Raw genomic sequence first — 12,576 nt, 5'->3', positions numbered from 1 at the left:
CCGCCCACTCTCCCCGGCGCTTCCTTATGACGTCCTGCCGCTAGGGGAAAGCATTTCTGCCTGAAAAGCAGTGCTGTCATGGAGAATGCTGGTTGCTGGCTTTGGGGCCATGCCCGGGATCCTCTCAACCGGTGTGTGCTTGTAGCTGGTTTTATTTTGTTACACCACTATTTAAAATATTTCTTTTCCTCTTCTCTTAACCTATTCTCTGCTTGGTGCACGTATTTATCAGCATTTACTCACATAGTGCTAAAATAAAATGATGTTTTCACAAGTCTCGCTCAACTTTAAACAGCTTGATGCTAGGACTTTAACAATGAACCTTTGTGACCAGTTTATCACCAGCACCTGGTACATTGCTTGGAACATGATAGGCAACACAAAATATCTCTCACTCCCCTTAGTTAATTTGTTAAATTTAATGTGAAAAATTAAGTCACGCCCTGCAAATTAGTGGCCGTTGGGTCAAAATCCAGTCTGCAGTGCTTTCTTTAGCCAGCACATTTTAAAGTGTTTTAATTTAGTTGTCACTATTAAAGCATTAGGCACAGCATCATTCACTGGGGAAAGGACAGTCTTTTTCAAGGAAGGGTGCTGAAAAAAGTTGGACCCTTAACCTAAAACCATATAAAAATTAACTCAAAATGGATCAAAGACTTCAACATAAGAGTCAAAACTATAAAACTCTTAGAAGGAAACATGGGGGAAAACTTCATGACATTGGATTTGGCAATAATTTCTTGTATATGACCTCAAAAGCACAAGCAACAAGAAAGCAGACATTTTATACAAAATTAAAAACTTTCGTACATCAAAGGACACTATTGACAGAGTAACAGATTTGGAAGATATTTAAGAAGTAAAAATGATAGAATTTGGTGATTGGGATTTGGGGGTAGAAGGAGAAGTCAATATTATACTTTGAGCATTGGGACAGACAGTGATTAGTTGTGCAGGGAAGGGGGAAAGGAGTAGATGGGGTGAGGGCAGAGTTGGTGAGAGCAATTTTAGACATAATGACTGAGCTCCCTTCAAAGTCAGATGATGTCTCCTTTACAATATATGGCAGTTGGCTGCATGGGGCTAGAGTTAAGGGGAAAGGGAATGAACCAAAGCTAGAGATTTGAGAGCTATGAAAGAGGCTTTGAAACCAGTGTCTGTGAAACCATGTGTGTAGAAGAGATTACCCAGTGTCTGGGTAAAGAGGAGGAGTAAGCAAAGGAGACTGAAAATGAGCAGCTAGAGATATAGGGGGGAAATAATCAGAATATGACAGAAGCCAAGGGAAGAGCGTTTCAAGGAAGAGTGACCCAGTAAGGTTCAAATGGGTCAACTAGGTCAAATGCCGCCTATATATCACGTGACACAGACTGAGATGCATCCATTGCGTTGGGACCATATTGTGAGGTTTGGAGGCTGAAGTCAGATGAGAGTGGTTAAGGAATTAGTGGATTATGAGAAAATGGAGTCAGCAAGTGTAAATGTTTTAATGAAATTTGACAGGGGCAATATACAATGGGTTCAGTTCCTAGGTGTGGCATCCAGGAAATTTTTGTTAGTTATTTATTACTGTTATGTTGGGAGAGACTTGACCAACTGATAGGATTTTTAGCAAGGGAGTGAGGAAAATAAAAGTGAGAAGAGTGAACTTCCTGAGAAGATTGGAAGAGATGGTATTCAGAGGACAATTGCAGGGAATTGGTCTTGGATAGGAGGAAATTCTATTCCTTTGTAACAGGAAGAAAGGAAGAGACAGGTGGGGATAGAAGCCAATTTGTAGATATGGCAGCTTACTTTGAGTTTCCATTTCTGGAAATGGACTTAAATCTCTTATTTTTAATTTGTATTTGTTTTTATATTATGTGAAAGACAACTGGAAGGACTGGTCTTGAAGAGTGAGATGCAACCCTTCCCTTACTACAGGAGGGAAAGATAAATGTGTCAGTTCACATGGATCGTAAACATGGGCTCAATGAACAAACCCCTTTTGTTGCTTTCCTCAGGGTAGGAAACTAGGCCAGATGATAATCCATCATAACTTTCACCTCACATGAGGTAAATTTAACTTTATTAACATTTATTACCTAGTCTTTCTTTTTTTTAAGTTTTATTTATTTATTTATTTGAGAGAGAGAGCCAGAGAGAGAACATGAGCAGAGGGGAGAGGCAGAAGCAGACTCAGCACTAAGCAGGAAGCCCGACGTGGGGCTCGATCCCAGAAACCTGGGATCATGACCTGAGCAGAAGGCAGACGCTTAATCAACTGAGCCACCCAGGCACCCCTACCCAGTCTTTCTAACAGTGGTTCACAAAGTATGATCCCTAGAGCAGCAGGAACAGCATCAGCATCACTTGGAAACTAGTTAGAAAGGCAAAATTTCATGCCCCACCTACCTCTACTGAATCAGAAACTTTGGCAGTGAGGCTCATCAGTCTTTGTCTTAACAAGATCTCCAGGTTATCCTAATGCACTCTGACGTTAGAGAACCACTGTGTTTGAAGAAACTTTGAAAAGCAAGTAAGGAGTTTCTTGTTTTCTTTTTAAAAAAGAGACTTCCCTTAACAAACAATGTGTTGTCCTTTTTGTTAAGATATGTTTAGTCTGGTATTGGAAAGTGACACACAAATCTTGATGCACTTTGCTTACAAACAATGATAATAGCCCATTACCTCTAACTATTTTCCACAAGGAAAAGAAATCATATGGTGATGTCACAAGAACTTAGGATTTTCCTGAAGGCCTCTCCTAACAGTCTTTTCCCTATCAGGACACATCTCTGGTCTGCAGTTTATAGCCAAGAAACTGGATGATTTTTTTTTTTAACTTCAAGGTGTAAAAATAGATCAACATCAAAAGTCAGAGTACAGGAACAGATTAGGGTGACCCCTGGAAGAGAAAGCTTAAAATAAACTTTATTTTCAAAACAAGCATTTGTCTATGGCAAAAATGCTGTTTTGCTGAAAAAGAGAAACCAGCTTCTAAATACACAGAGCTGTTTATTAAAACAAGAAAAAGGGGCACCTGGGTGGCTTAGTTGGTGACCAACTCTTGATTTCGGCTCAGGTCCTGATCTCAGGATCGTGTTATCGAGCCCTGCATCAGGCGCCACATTGGTCATGGAACCTGCTTATGATCCCCCCCCTCCAGGCTTTCACATGCACACGCCCTTTCTATAAATAAATAAATAAACAAGAAAAAATTTGAAAGATGAGATAAACATGCTCCTAGAGCAGAGATAATATTATAACCAATAACTGAGTTGAGTTACTATACCATTAATTTCATTTGGCATCATTTCGCATGCAGTGGTCTAAAATATGTCCCCCAATTCTTTGACTCTCTCTTTAAGAGGTGGAGCCTAATTCCTCTTCCCTTGGACTTAGTGACTCATTTCTAACAAATAAAAAAAAAAGTGGACCAGTATGCAACTCAGAGAATAGGTCATAAAAAGGCAGTGCCTTTTCCTGCTTGTGCTCCTTCACCTGGATGATTCACCCTGGGAGAGCTGCCATGTCCTGAAGACATACAAATGACAAAGGCTCTCTTCTTCACTAAACTTTACTTAGGCTCCTCTGAGCCCTCTTCTGGACTAGTCCTCAACCTTGGCCTTCTGTGAGGATGCAGAGCTTAGTCTTAGCAAGAATCCTGCTAAATCAACTCTTGATAGCTGATCAAGTTCCTCATTTCCCACTCTTGTTGTCTAAGGCCCTGGCTTGCCTTTAGCAATAATCTCCCTACCCTGATGCCTCCTCTTAGTAGTTTTCCATCACTGACACCCTATCTTTGCTGTATTCAGAGTTGAGTTCAATCTCCCTGCACTATTGCAATATCCCTAATTACAACAGTTTTGAATTAAGTCTTCCTTACCATTTTAACAAGTGCCAGAATAACTTCTTTAGCAGAAGCAGCATATGGAAGAAGTCCACATGGTGAGGAATCAAGGCCTTCTGCCAAACAGCCAGTCAAGCTTTAAAGATCACTGCAACCCCAGACAATCTTGACTGTACTTTCCTGAGAGATCCTGAGCCAAAATTACCCAGTTAAACTGCTCCTGAATTTCTGAACAACAGAAACTGTGAAATAATAAATATTTGTTTTAAGCCACCAAGTTTTGGGGGTAATCTGTTATGCAGCTATAGATAACTAATATACCTGACTACCAGATTAAATAGCAAATCGGGAGTTATGAGAAATATCAACTTCAAGTTAGTTAAGTGCAAGACAGAAGAGCGTTTTTTTTTTGTTTTTGTTTTTTGTTTTAAGATTTTACTTATTTATTTGACAGAGAGAGAGACAGCGAGAGCAGGAACACAAGCAGGGGGAGTGGGAGAGGGAGAAGCAGGCTTCCTGCCGAGCAGGGAGCCCGATGTGGGGCTTGATCCCAGGACCCTGGGATCATGACCTGAGCCGAAGGCAGACGCTTAATGACTGAGCCACCCAGGTGTCCTGACAGAAGAGCTTTTATGGCAACTTCTTAAAAACTTTTTTTGGTGCTTTTCACATTAAGTGCATTAAATACATTCTACATAGACTATATCGAAAGGGACTTCAAAGCTCACTTCAATTACAAATTGGAAAGTAAAGGCTGGGAGAGAGTAACTGGTTTATCCAAGGCTGAGTTTCATTTAAAACCTGCATATCCCAATTTACCGTTCAGTGTTTTTTTTTTTCATTATGCCACTTAAGACATGGTACAGAAAGAAGAGAAATTGGAAATAAGTCTTTAATGATAAAGATTTGTCCTAGTCTGTCTGGTCTGCTATAACAGAGTATCACAAACTGGGAGGCTTAAACAAATGTTTATTTCTTACATTTCTAGAGGTTGGGTCGTCCAAGAGCAAGGCACTGGCAGATTCAGTGTCTGGTAAAGGGCTGCTTCCTGATTCACAGATGAATGTCTTCTTGCTGTGTCCTCACATGGTAGAAGGGAGTTCTCTGAGGTATCCTTCATAGGAACACTAATCCCATTCATGAGGATCCACCCTCATGATCAAATCACCTTTCAAAGGCCCCACCTCCTATCACACTGAGGATTAGGATTTCAACATATAAATTTCAGAGGACGCAAATATTCAGTACATAACAGGAATTATATTATATGCTGGGTTAAAAAACACTGTGAATAGGAACACCAGGAAGACACTAGAAATAGCTATATCAAAAAAATCTATATGTCCTATTAGATATAGCAGAGTTAATTTTTCCTTTTTTTTTTTTTTTTGGGAGAGGGATTACACTCGTGCATTCACACACACACAAGTGGGGGGGGGGTGGGAGGGAGGGGCAGAGGGAGAGGGAGAGAGAGAGAACCTCAAGCAGGCTCCACACCCAGTGCACAGAGCCCCATGTAGGGCTTGATTCCATGACCCCAAGATCATGACCTTAGCCAAAATCAAGAGCTGGAAACAAGTGGCTGAACCACCCAGGCACCCTGTGGCAGAGTTAATTTTTCTTTTTCTTTTCTTTTTTTTTTTTTTTAACGATTTTATTTATTTGACAGAGAGAGCACAAGCAGGGGGAGCGGTAGGCAGAGGGAGAGGGAGAAGCAGGCTCCTCCACAGAGCAGGGAGCCCGACATGGGGCTCGATGCCAGGATCCTGGGATCATGACCTGAGCTGAAGGCAGTCGCTTAACCAACTGAGCCACCCAGGAGCTCCCAGAGTTAATTTTTCAAATGCAATGTCTACTATGGGTTCCTCTTTTACTCATCTATGGGCAGAGCTAAAGATAATTTGTAACCTCCTCCTTTTTCTCTTTTTAGAACTTCTGGAACAGCCAAAATAAATTTTTCACCAGTAGTCCCTATTTCAGCAAATGGCATTTCTATACATATAGTTGCTCAAGCCAAAAAATCTGGGAGTAATCCTTATTATTTCGTTCTCTTTATTCCTGACCTCCAATCACAAAATTTTGTTCACAGAAACAAAAGTATTGGCATATAGCATAACTATTACATAATTAAATATTAGTATTTAAGTATTAGTGTTAACTATATTAGTATTAGTAGGTAAGTATTAGTATTAAGTATTTCTCACACTACTACCAAAATTAATTTGGTCTCTCAGTCTCCAAGCTTGTCCTTCCTCTAATCTATTCCCTGAACTGCAATCAGGATATTCTTTATAATATGTAAAGCTGAGAATATTCTCCGGTCTAAAACCATCCAACGTTTCTCACTGTTATGAGAATAAAGTCGAAAATCATAACCATGGACATTGCAGCCTTGAGCAAACTGCCTCTGATTATTTCTCTAACTTAACTTTCCAACTACTGACAAAACCTCTCTCCTTGACCAAATCTGAGCCCGGCTCCTATGAGCCCTCTTCTCAACTAGGCTCCAGCGTTGGACTCCATCCTTGGTCCACTTAGTCCAGTTTTTGTTGTTGTTGTTGTTGTTGTCACTTAATCCAGTCTTAGCAAGAATTCTGCTGTCAGTTAGTGAAAATCTCCCATTTTGGCATCTGATCATCCTCAAGATCTGATAAAATTCCTCATCCTCCAGGCCTCCTCATCCTGGCCTGCCTCCAGTAAGAATTATATTGAGTCAGCCTATTAAGAATCTCTCTTATGCCTGATGTTTCCTCTTGGTTAGTTTTCCATTCACTGACCCTCATCCTACACTTTGGCTATAACATTCCCCCCCCCTTCGATTGTCCTTGTTGAGTCAGAAGTTGAGTCTGATCTCTCTCCCTTACTGCAAAACCCCATTGCAGTAATCCTTCCTACATAAAGTCTGCCTTATGTCTTTAACAAATGTCATGAATAATTTTTTCTTTGACATTACTCACCCATAATTTTTTAGCTTCAGCTGAACTGGACTTCTTTCTCCCATGTTAAGACTTTTGCATATGCTATTCCTTTGCCTATGAATTTGTTTTCCCACCTAATTGCTATTATCCTTTAAACTAAGCATCATTTTCTCAGGGAGGCATTCCCTGGCCCCCAAGGCTGTTAGCTCTCATACTAGATGTTCCATGGCACCTTATATTTCTGAACACTCTTCACACTAGCAATTTGTTGTTCATTGTGAACTCCACAAGGATAAAGGCAATGTTGGCCTTGTTTGCTGGTATCCTCAAAAGCTACAATTGACTGGTACATAGTAGACACTCAAATATTAGCTGAAGGTGTGAGTAAATACCTTCAATACATTTGAACAGAAGACTAATAAATTTAAGCAAAAGAACACAAACATATAAAAATAGAGTTTATGATAATTTTTATGTTCACTTATAGTTTTAATATGGCATTAACAACATAGAAACCAAAGACTTAGGATTTAATCTGTATCAACTACATTCTGTTAAATCATAAGAGAGCTTTTCAAAAGATCCTCTAACTTGAATAATACTGTAAAATATTAATGATGGTATTGACTGTTCATCAATAGGGCTACAAAAGAGAACAAATTCACTTTTCAAAGAAAGTAACAAATCAAACCTCAAGCCAGAATATAACACTGTGTATATTCTTTTCATAATATAATACTGCAAAGTATTCTTTTTCTTCTAGCATCTACATTAGCAACATTTCAGTGAGACAAAAAAAAAATCTTAGATGACAAAAAAGCAACTTAAGCACTTTGCTTTCTTTTTGTGGAGCTTCTCGTTACTATTGGCACTCGAGAGAAATTAATAGTTGTTTTGGCTTTCAAAGCTCTTTTAAAGTATTTAAAAATTGACTGAAGGCTAGAGGAAGGGGCTAAGTTGTGTTTTTCTGTACCAGCAGAAACAATAGGAAACTCCTTTTTTAAAACAGTAGCTGCAGGTTTATCCAAAGGCTTAGGACTTGTCACCCATTCACGGCAGTGGTGCTTTATCCAGGCTAATAACTGCACATCACTTCCCAGCTGGTGTCCTACATGATGTTCAGAGTCAATAAGTGCAACAGCATATACTTTGTTCATCACTTCCCACTTTCTACGAACAAGTAAGTCCATAAAAACCAAACCTCCATAACCATGTACAATGAAAGCAACATCTTTGCCTTCAGTCTTTGAAATGAAGTAATCCCAAATGTAAGCCATGTGTTCTTCAGGGGTGTTGCTGCATCTTTTAGGGATGCACTGGAGAGGTTGCTGGAGAGATAAAAAATTCTCTGCCTGAACCATTTTTAGGGAAGAGGACCCAATATTTTGTGTTAAAAGGTCTTTCCACTCTTTTTCCATCTTTAGGTCCACAAAATTGTCATTGGGGTTTAGCACAATTACATCATAATGTGCTTGCAATGCCATTTGAATACACGGTATCTGACTTCCATGTTGGAGACCATGATGTATTATTGCTTGCTGACTCCACTGACCAGCTCTAAAGACCCCATGGTCTTGAAGAAGGACAAGAAGAACAGAATGATGACTTGTTAATGCTCTCTCACTCATGAAAAAGAAGCTTCTTGGTTCCTTATCAGCCTCTGGTGGGATATACACTTTTTGTAATTTGCATACTTTCTCCAAAAGCTCATAAATGTATTGTGCAAGCAAATGGCCAAGGGCCTGGTAGCGCTTGCTATTCCTCTCAAGGACATTTTTATAATAGTTAAAGACAAAAGGCCTTTGTGTCTCAGTGTGTCTCAATTCAGCTTTTTCATTGAAGTCATATTTAAGTTCTTCTAGTAAGTCAGATTGTTCAATAAATTTCTGGAAGCTCAGCTCCTGAGTCACTGGTAACCACTGAAAGTAAAAAGCAATAGTATGTCAATGGTAGAAAAAATAAAATTTTCAGCTTGTTAAATTATTCCTGTGGGAAATCATGCTAAAATTAAGCACTTCACTAAGACATTACCCTTTTATGCTAAAGACTTTAACTCAAAATAATTGTGAATTATGCAAAGTAGTAAGGCACAGTGAAGTAAGGGACAATGGCCAGACCATATATAATGACAGAACCCATAGTATCTTGTCCAGGAAGCCAACCCCAATAAACAGCCCAGAAAGCCAGCCTGCTACAAGTCAGAGTTGTAGGAAGTCAGACCACTACCTCTAGTGACAATCCAGGAAGCTAAACAATAACCTCTGCTACAACTGGCACTAAACAGCCAGGACTTAACTAATAACTGAGAGAGAGAGAATCTTAAGCAGGCTCCAGGCCCAGCACAAAGCCTGATCTCATGACCCTGAGATCATGACCTGAGCCGAAATCAAGAATTGGACACTAAACTGACTGAGCCACCCAGGCACCCCTTGCTCGCATATTTTTAAATTATATGTCTTCCTTCACTGGAAAAAGCTCTAGCAGAACAGAAATTTTGTTTGTTTTGTTTTTAAAGATTTTATTTATTTATCTGACAGAAGAGAGAGTGAGAGAGCACAAGCAGGGGGAGCGGCAGGCAGAGGGAGAGGAAGAAGCAGTCTCCCTGCTGATCAGGGAGTCTGATGTGGGGCTCCTTCCCAGGACCCTGGGAACATGACCTGAGCTGAAGGCAAATGCTTAACCGACTGAGCCACCCAGGCACCCCATGAAATTTCATTTAACTACTATATCTTCGATACTTAGAATGCCCTCTGGCACATATTACATTAATATTTTTTGAATAAATAAATGTAAAATAGGTATAACATTATTTGTTTCACAAGGCTGTTGTGAAAAATTAACTAATGTAGGTAAAAACCATCTTACACAGTGTCTCACACATGAAAGGTTCTGTGAAATTAGACAGGATGATATTCCTTTTTGAGATGTGAAATAAAAAACCATATATATATATATATCTTTCCAGTCTTCCTTTTTCACTTTAACATTGTGATATTTATCCATATTGATAAATGTAGTCCTAGGTTGTTCATTTGTCTGTTTATGGTGTTCCATTGTTTGAATATGCCTTTGAATATGCCATAGTTTAACTATTTTCTTGTTGAAGAACATTTAGGTTACTCTTTTTTCACTATTATAAACAAAGCTGCGATGAACATTTTTATAGCTATATTTTTGTACACATATCAAGAATTTCCCTAGGCAATATACTTGAAAGTGGAATTTCTAGATTGTATCAGCATCTTCCACTTTACCAGATATTGATTGCCAGATTGCTCTCTAAAAAGGAAGGTCTATTTTATAATTTGGCATGGTTTGCATAGAAAAGCAGTAGTCTGTTAGATCTAATATAGTATTTAGGGGTGCCTGGCTGGTTCAGTCGTAAGAGCATGCAACTCTTTTTTTTTTTTTTTTTAAGATTTTATTTATTTATTCATGAGAGACAGAGAGAGAGAGGGGCAGAGGGAGAAGCAGGCTCCCAAGGAGCAGAGAGCCCGATGCGGGACTTGATCCCAGGACCCTGGGATCATGACCTGAGCCGAAGGCAGACGCTTAACCATCTGAGCCACCCAGGCGCCCAGAGCATGCAACTCTTGATCTCAGCGTCAAGAGTTCAAGCCCCATGTTGGGGGTAGATTACTTAAACTTTTAAAAAAATACCCTGTTTATTCAGGTGCTGGGCTGAAAACTGCCTTTTTCTGTACTGAAATAAAGAGAAAGATTCAGTATATTTAAAACTCAGTGAACTGAACCAAGAATCTTGTTAGCTAGTGATTTAACTTTTCTTTTAATCACAGAGTAAAATAAACAAAATCGGTATTTTCTAATAGCATATAGTACAACATTTAATTATTCTTTTCCACTTTTGTTAAGTGTGTACTTAGTTGTTTGAGAGGCAATTCTCAGGGGTAATGAATGAGAGTTTGCAAACTAGAATAACCAAATGGCACACAGATATAAAAAGGACAGGTGGAGATGGGGTGACCAAGAGCAAAGTAGACAGTTATCTTGCAGAACGAAAAGCGAGACAATTCTTTAGAATTTATTTTAGCACATTTTGCTTGGTTAATATACTCCAACCTGTAACTCTCCCCTGAATTCATATCCAGCTGTCTATTCCACATATTTACTTAGATGTCAAATAGCCATCTCAAGCTTAACATGTCCAAAACCCTTCCTTCAATCTACTCTCTCTCTACTCTTTACTACCTTAGTAAATGGCAACTTTATTCTTTCAGTTACTCATGTTGCAAACTTTCCTTCTCTTTTACACTCAACCCAATCAATCAGTAAATCTTTAGGTTCTGTTATTTGAAATATATCTGTCATTGAATCACTTATCATCCCTCCACCTCTACCACCCTAGTCCAAGTCACCAACAACTCTCACCTTCATTATCAAGTCTCCTGTGCAATCTCTTGGCATAAACTCTTATCACCCTGCAGTCCGTTTTCCACATAGCAGCTAGAATGATCTTTTCAAAACCTCTAAATTGGATCTCACACCCCTGTTCAAAATTCTCAATGGTTTCCCCTCTCAGAATAAAAGCCTAGGTCCTGGGACGCCTGGGTGGCTCAGTCAGTTAAGCATCTGCCTTCAGCTCAGTTCATGATCCCAGGATCCTGGGATCGAGCCCCATATCCTTGCTCAGTGGGGAGCCTGCTTCTCCCTCTGCCTGCAGCTCCCCCTGCTTGTGCTCTCTCTCTCTCTTCCTGACAAATAAGTAAATAAAATCTTAAAAAAAAAAAAAAGCCTAGGTCCTTATCGTCACCTACAAGGTCCCACATGGCCCTTAGCTCTTCAATGTCATTTCCTTCCATTTTCTTACTTGCTTACTCATCTAGCTGCATGATCTGGCTCTTAGCTCTTTCTCAGGTGCATTTCCCACCACGCTCTTGCTTACTTCACCCTAGCCACACCTGGCCTTTTTGCCTCCAACCTATGAAGCAAGCTCCTGTTTAAGGGCATTCCCCCTTGCTATGCCTACAGCTTGGAACACTCTTCCCCTAGATATCTGTAGGGCTTTATTTCCTTCAAGTTTCTGCCCACTTGTTATCTGATCAGAGATCTGAGCATTCTATCTGAAAGGGCAATCCTCTCCAATTCTTCCTCATTCCCCTATGATTCTTCTTTTTTTCTCTCTTTCTTTCCCTCCCTCTCTCTCTTTTTTTCTTTTCTTCTCTCTGCTGCCTCTCTCTCTCTTAAGCACTTACTACCTACCAGCTGACATATACTTATTGTCTGTCCTCCCCCATTCTTGCATTAGAATAGAAGTTCCATGAGAGCAGGGACAAAGGCTTTGTTTTGTTCACTACTCTATCTCTAGTTCTTGGAAAATGCCTGAATTCTAGGCTTAAATATTGTTGTTAGGATTTTATGATTTTGCTAAGGGCATAACGAAGTAAAGAACAAAAGTCCTCTAGCTGTATATACAGGAGAAAGATGCATACAAAGCTTTTTAAAAATTATAGAGGCTTCTTGTATAATTTTAAAGTTAATCAATGTCAATTTAATAATCATTTTTAGAGAATATCCTATGCATCTATATGTTTTCTCTTTTACAAATCAAGATGGTCCATTAAAATAAAGGAGAGAAATCAAACTTTCTAGTTTTTGAAAGAATGGATTGGAATAAGATAGCTTAGTTTTAGGAATAAGATTGTTAGAGCTGCAAAGCACGTTATTGATATTCTTAGTATGTTTATTTTATAGAGAAGTGAGGCTTTCAAAGGTAAAATGACATGCTCAAAGTGATTCAGGCAGTTCTAGGAACCTGAGAGAAGATTCATTTTTATCAGTGATCTTATAAATGCATAATATTTAACT

General features: G+C 39.3%; 1 protein-coding gene across 1 annotated transcript; it reads right to left on the bottom strand.

The window, feature by feature from the left end:
- Window positions 1–7,574: 7,574 nt before the first annotated feature.
- LOC116633653 (putative protein FAM172B) lies at window positions 7,575–11,570 on the bottom strand. The gene is made up of 2 exons (XM_032406234.1): window positions 11,526–11,570; window positions 7,575–8,669 (listed from the first exon to the last, which is right to left on the bottom strand). The coding sequence occupies exons 1-2, from the start codon at window positions 11,568–11,570 to the stop codon at window positions 7,575–7,577; spliced, it is 1,140 nt and encodes a 379-aa protein (XP_032262125.1).
- Window positions 11,571–12,576: the final 1,006 nt, after the last annotated feature.

This window comes from Phoca vitulina, unplaced genomic scaffold (assembly GCF_004348235.1).
Source record: "Phoca vitulina isolate PV1807 unplaced genomic scaffold, GSC_HSeal_1.0 scaffold8, whole genome shotgun sequence".
Taxonomy (NCBI): domain Eukaryota; kingdom Metazoa; phylum Chordata; class Mammalia; order Carnivora; family Phocidae; genus Phoca; species Phoca vitulina.
Note: the sequence above shows the minus strand (reverse complement) of the source record. Positions and strands in the feature narration are given on the sequence as shown.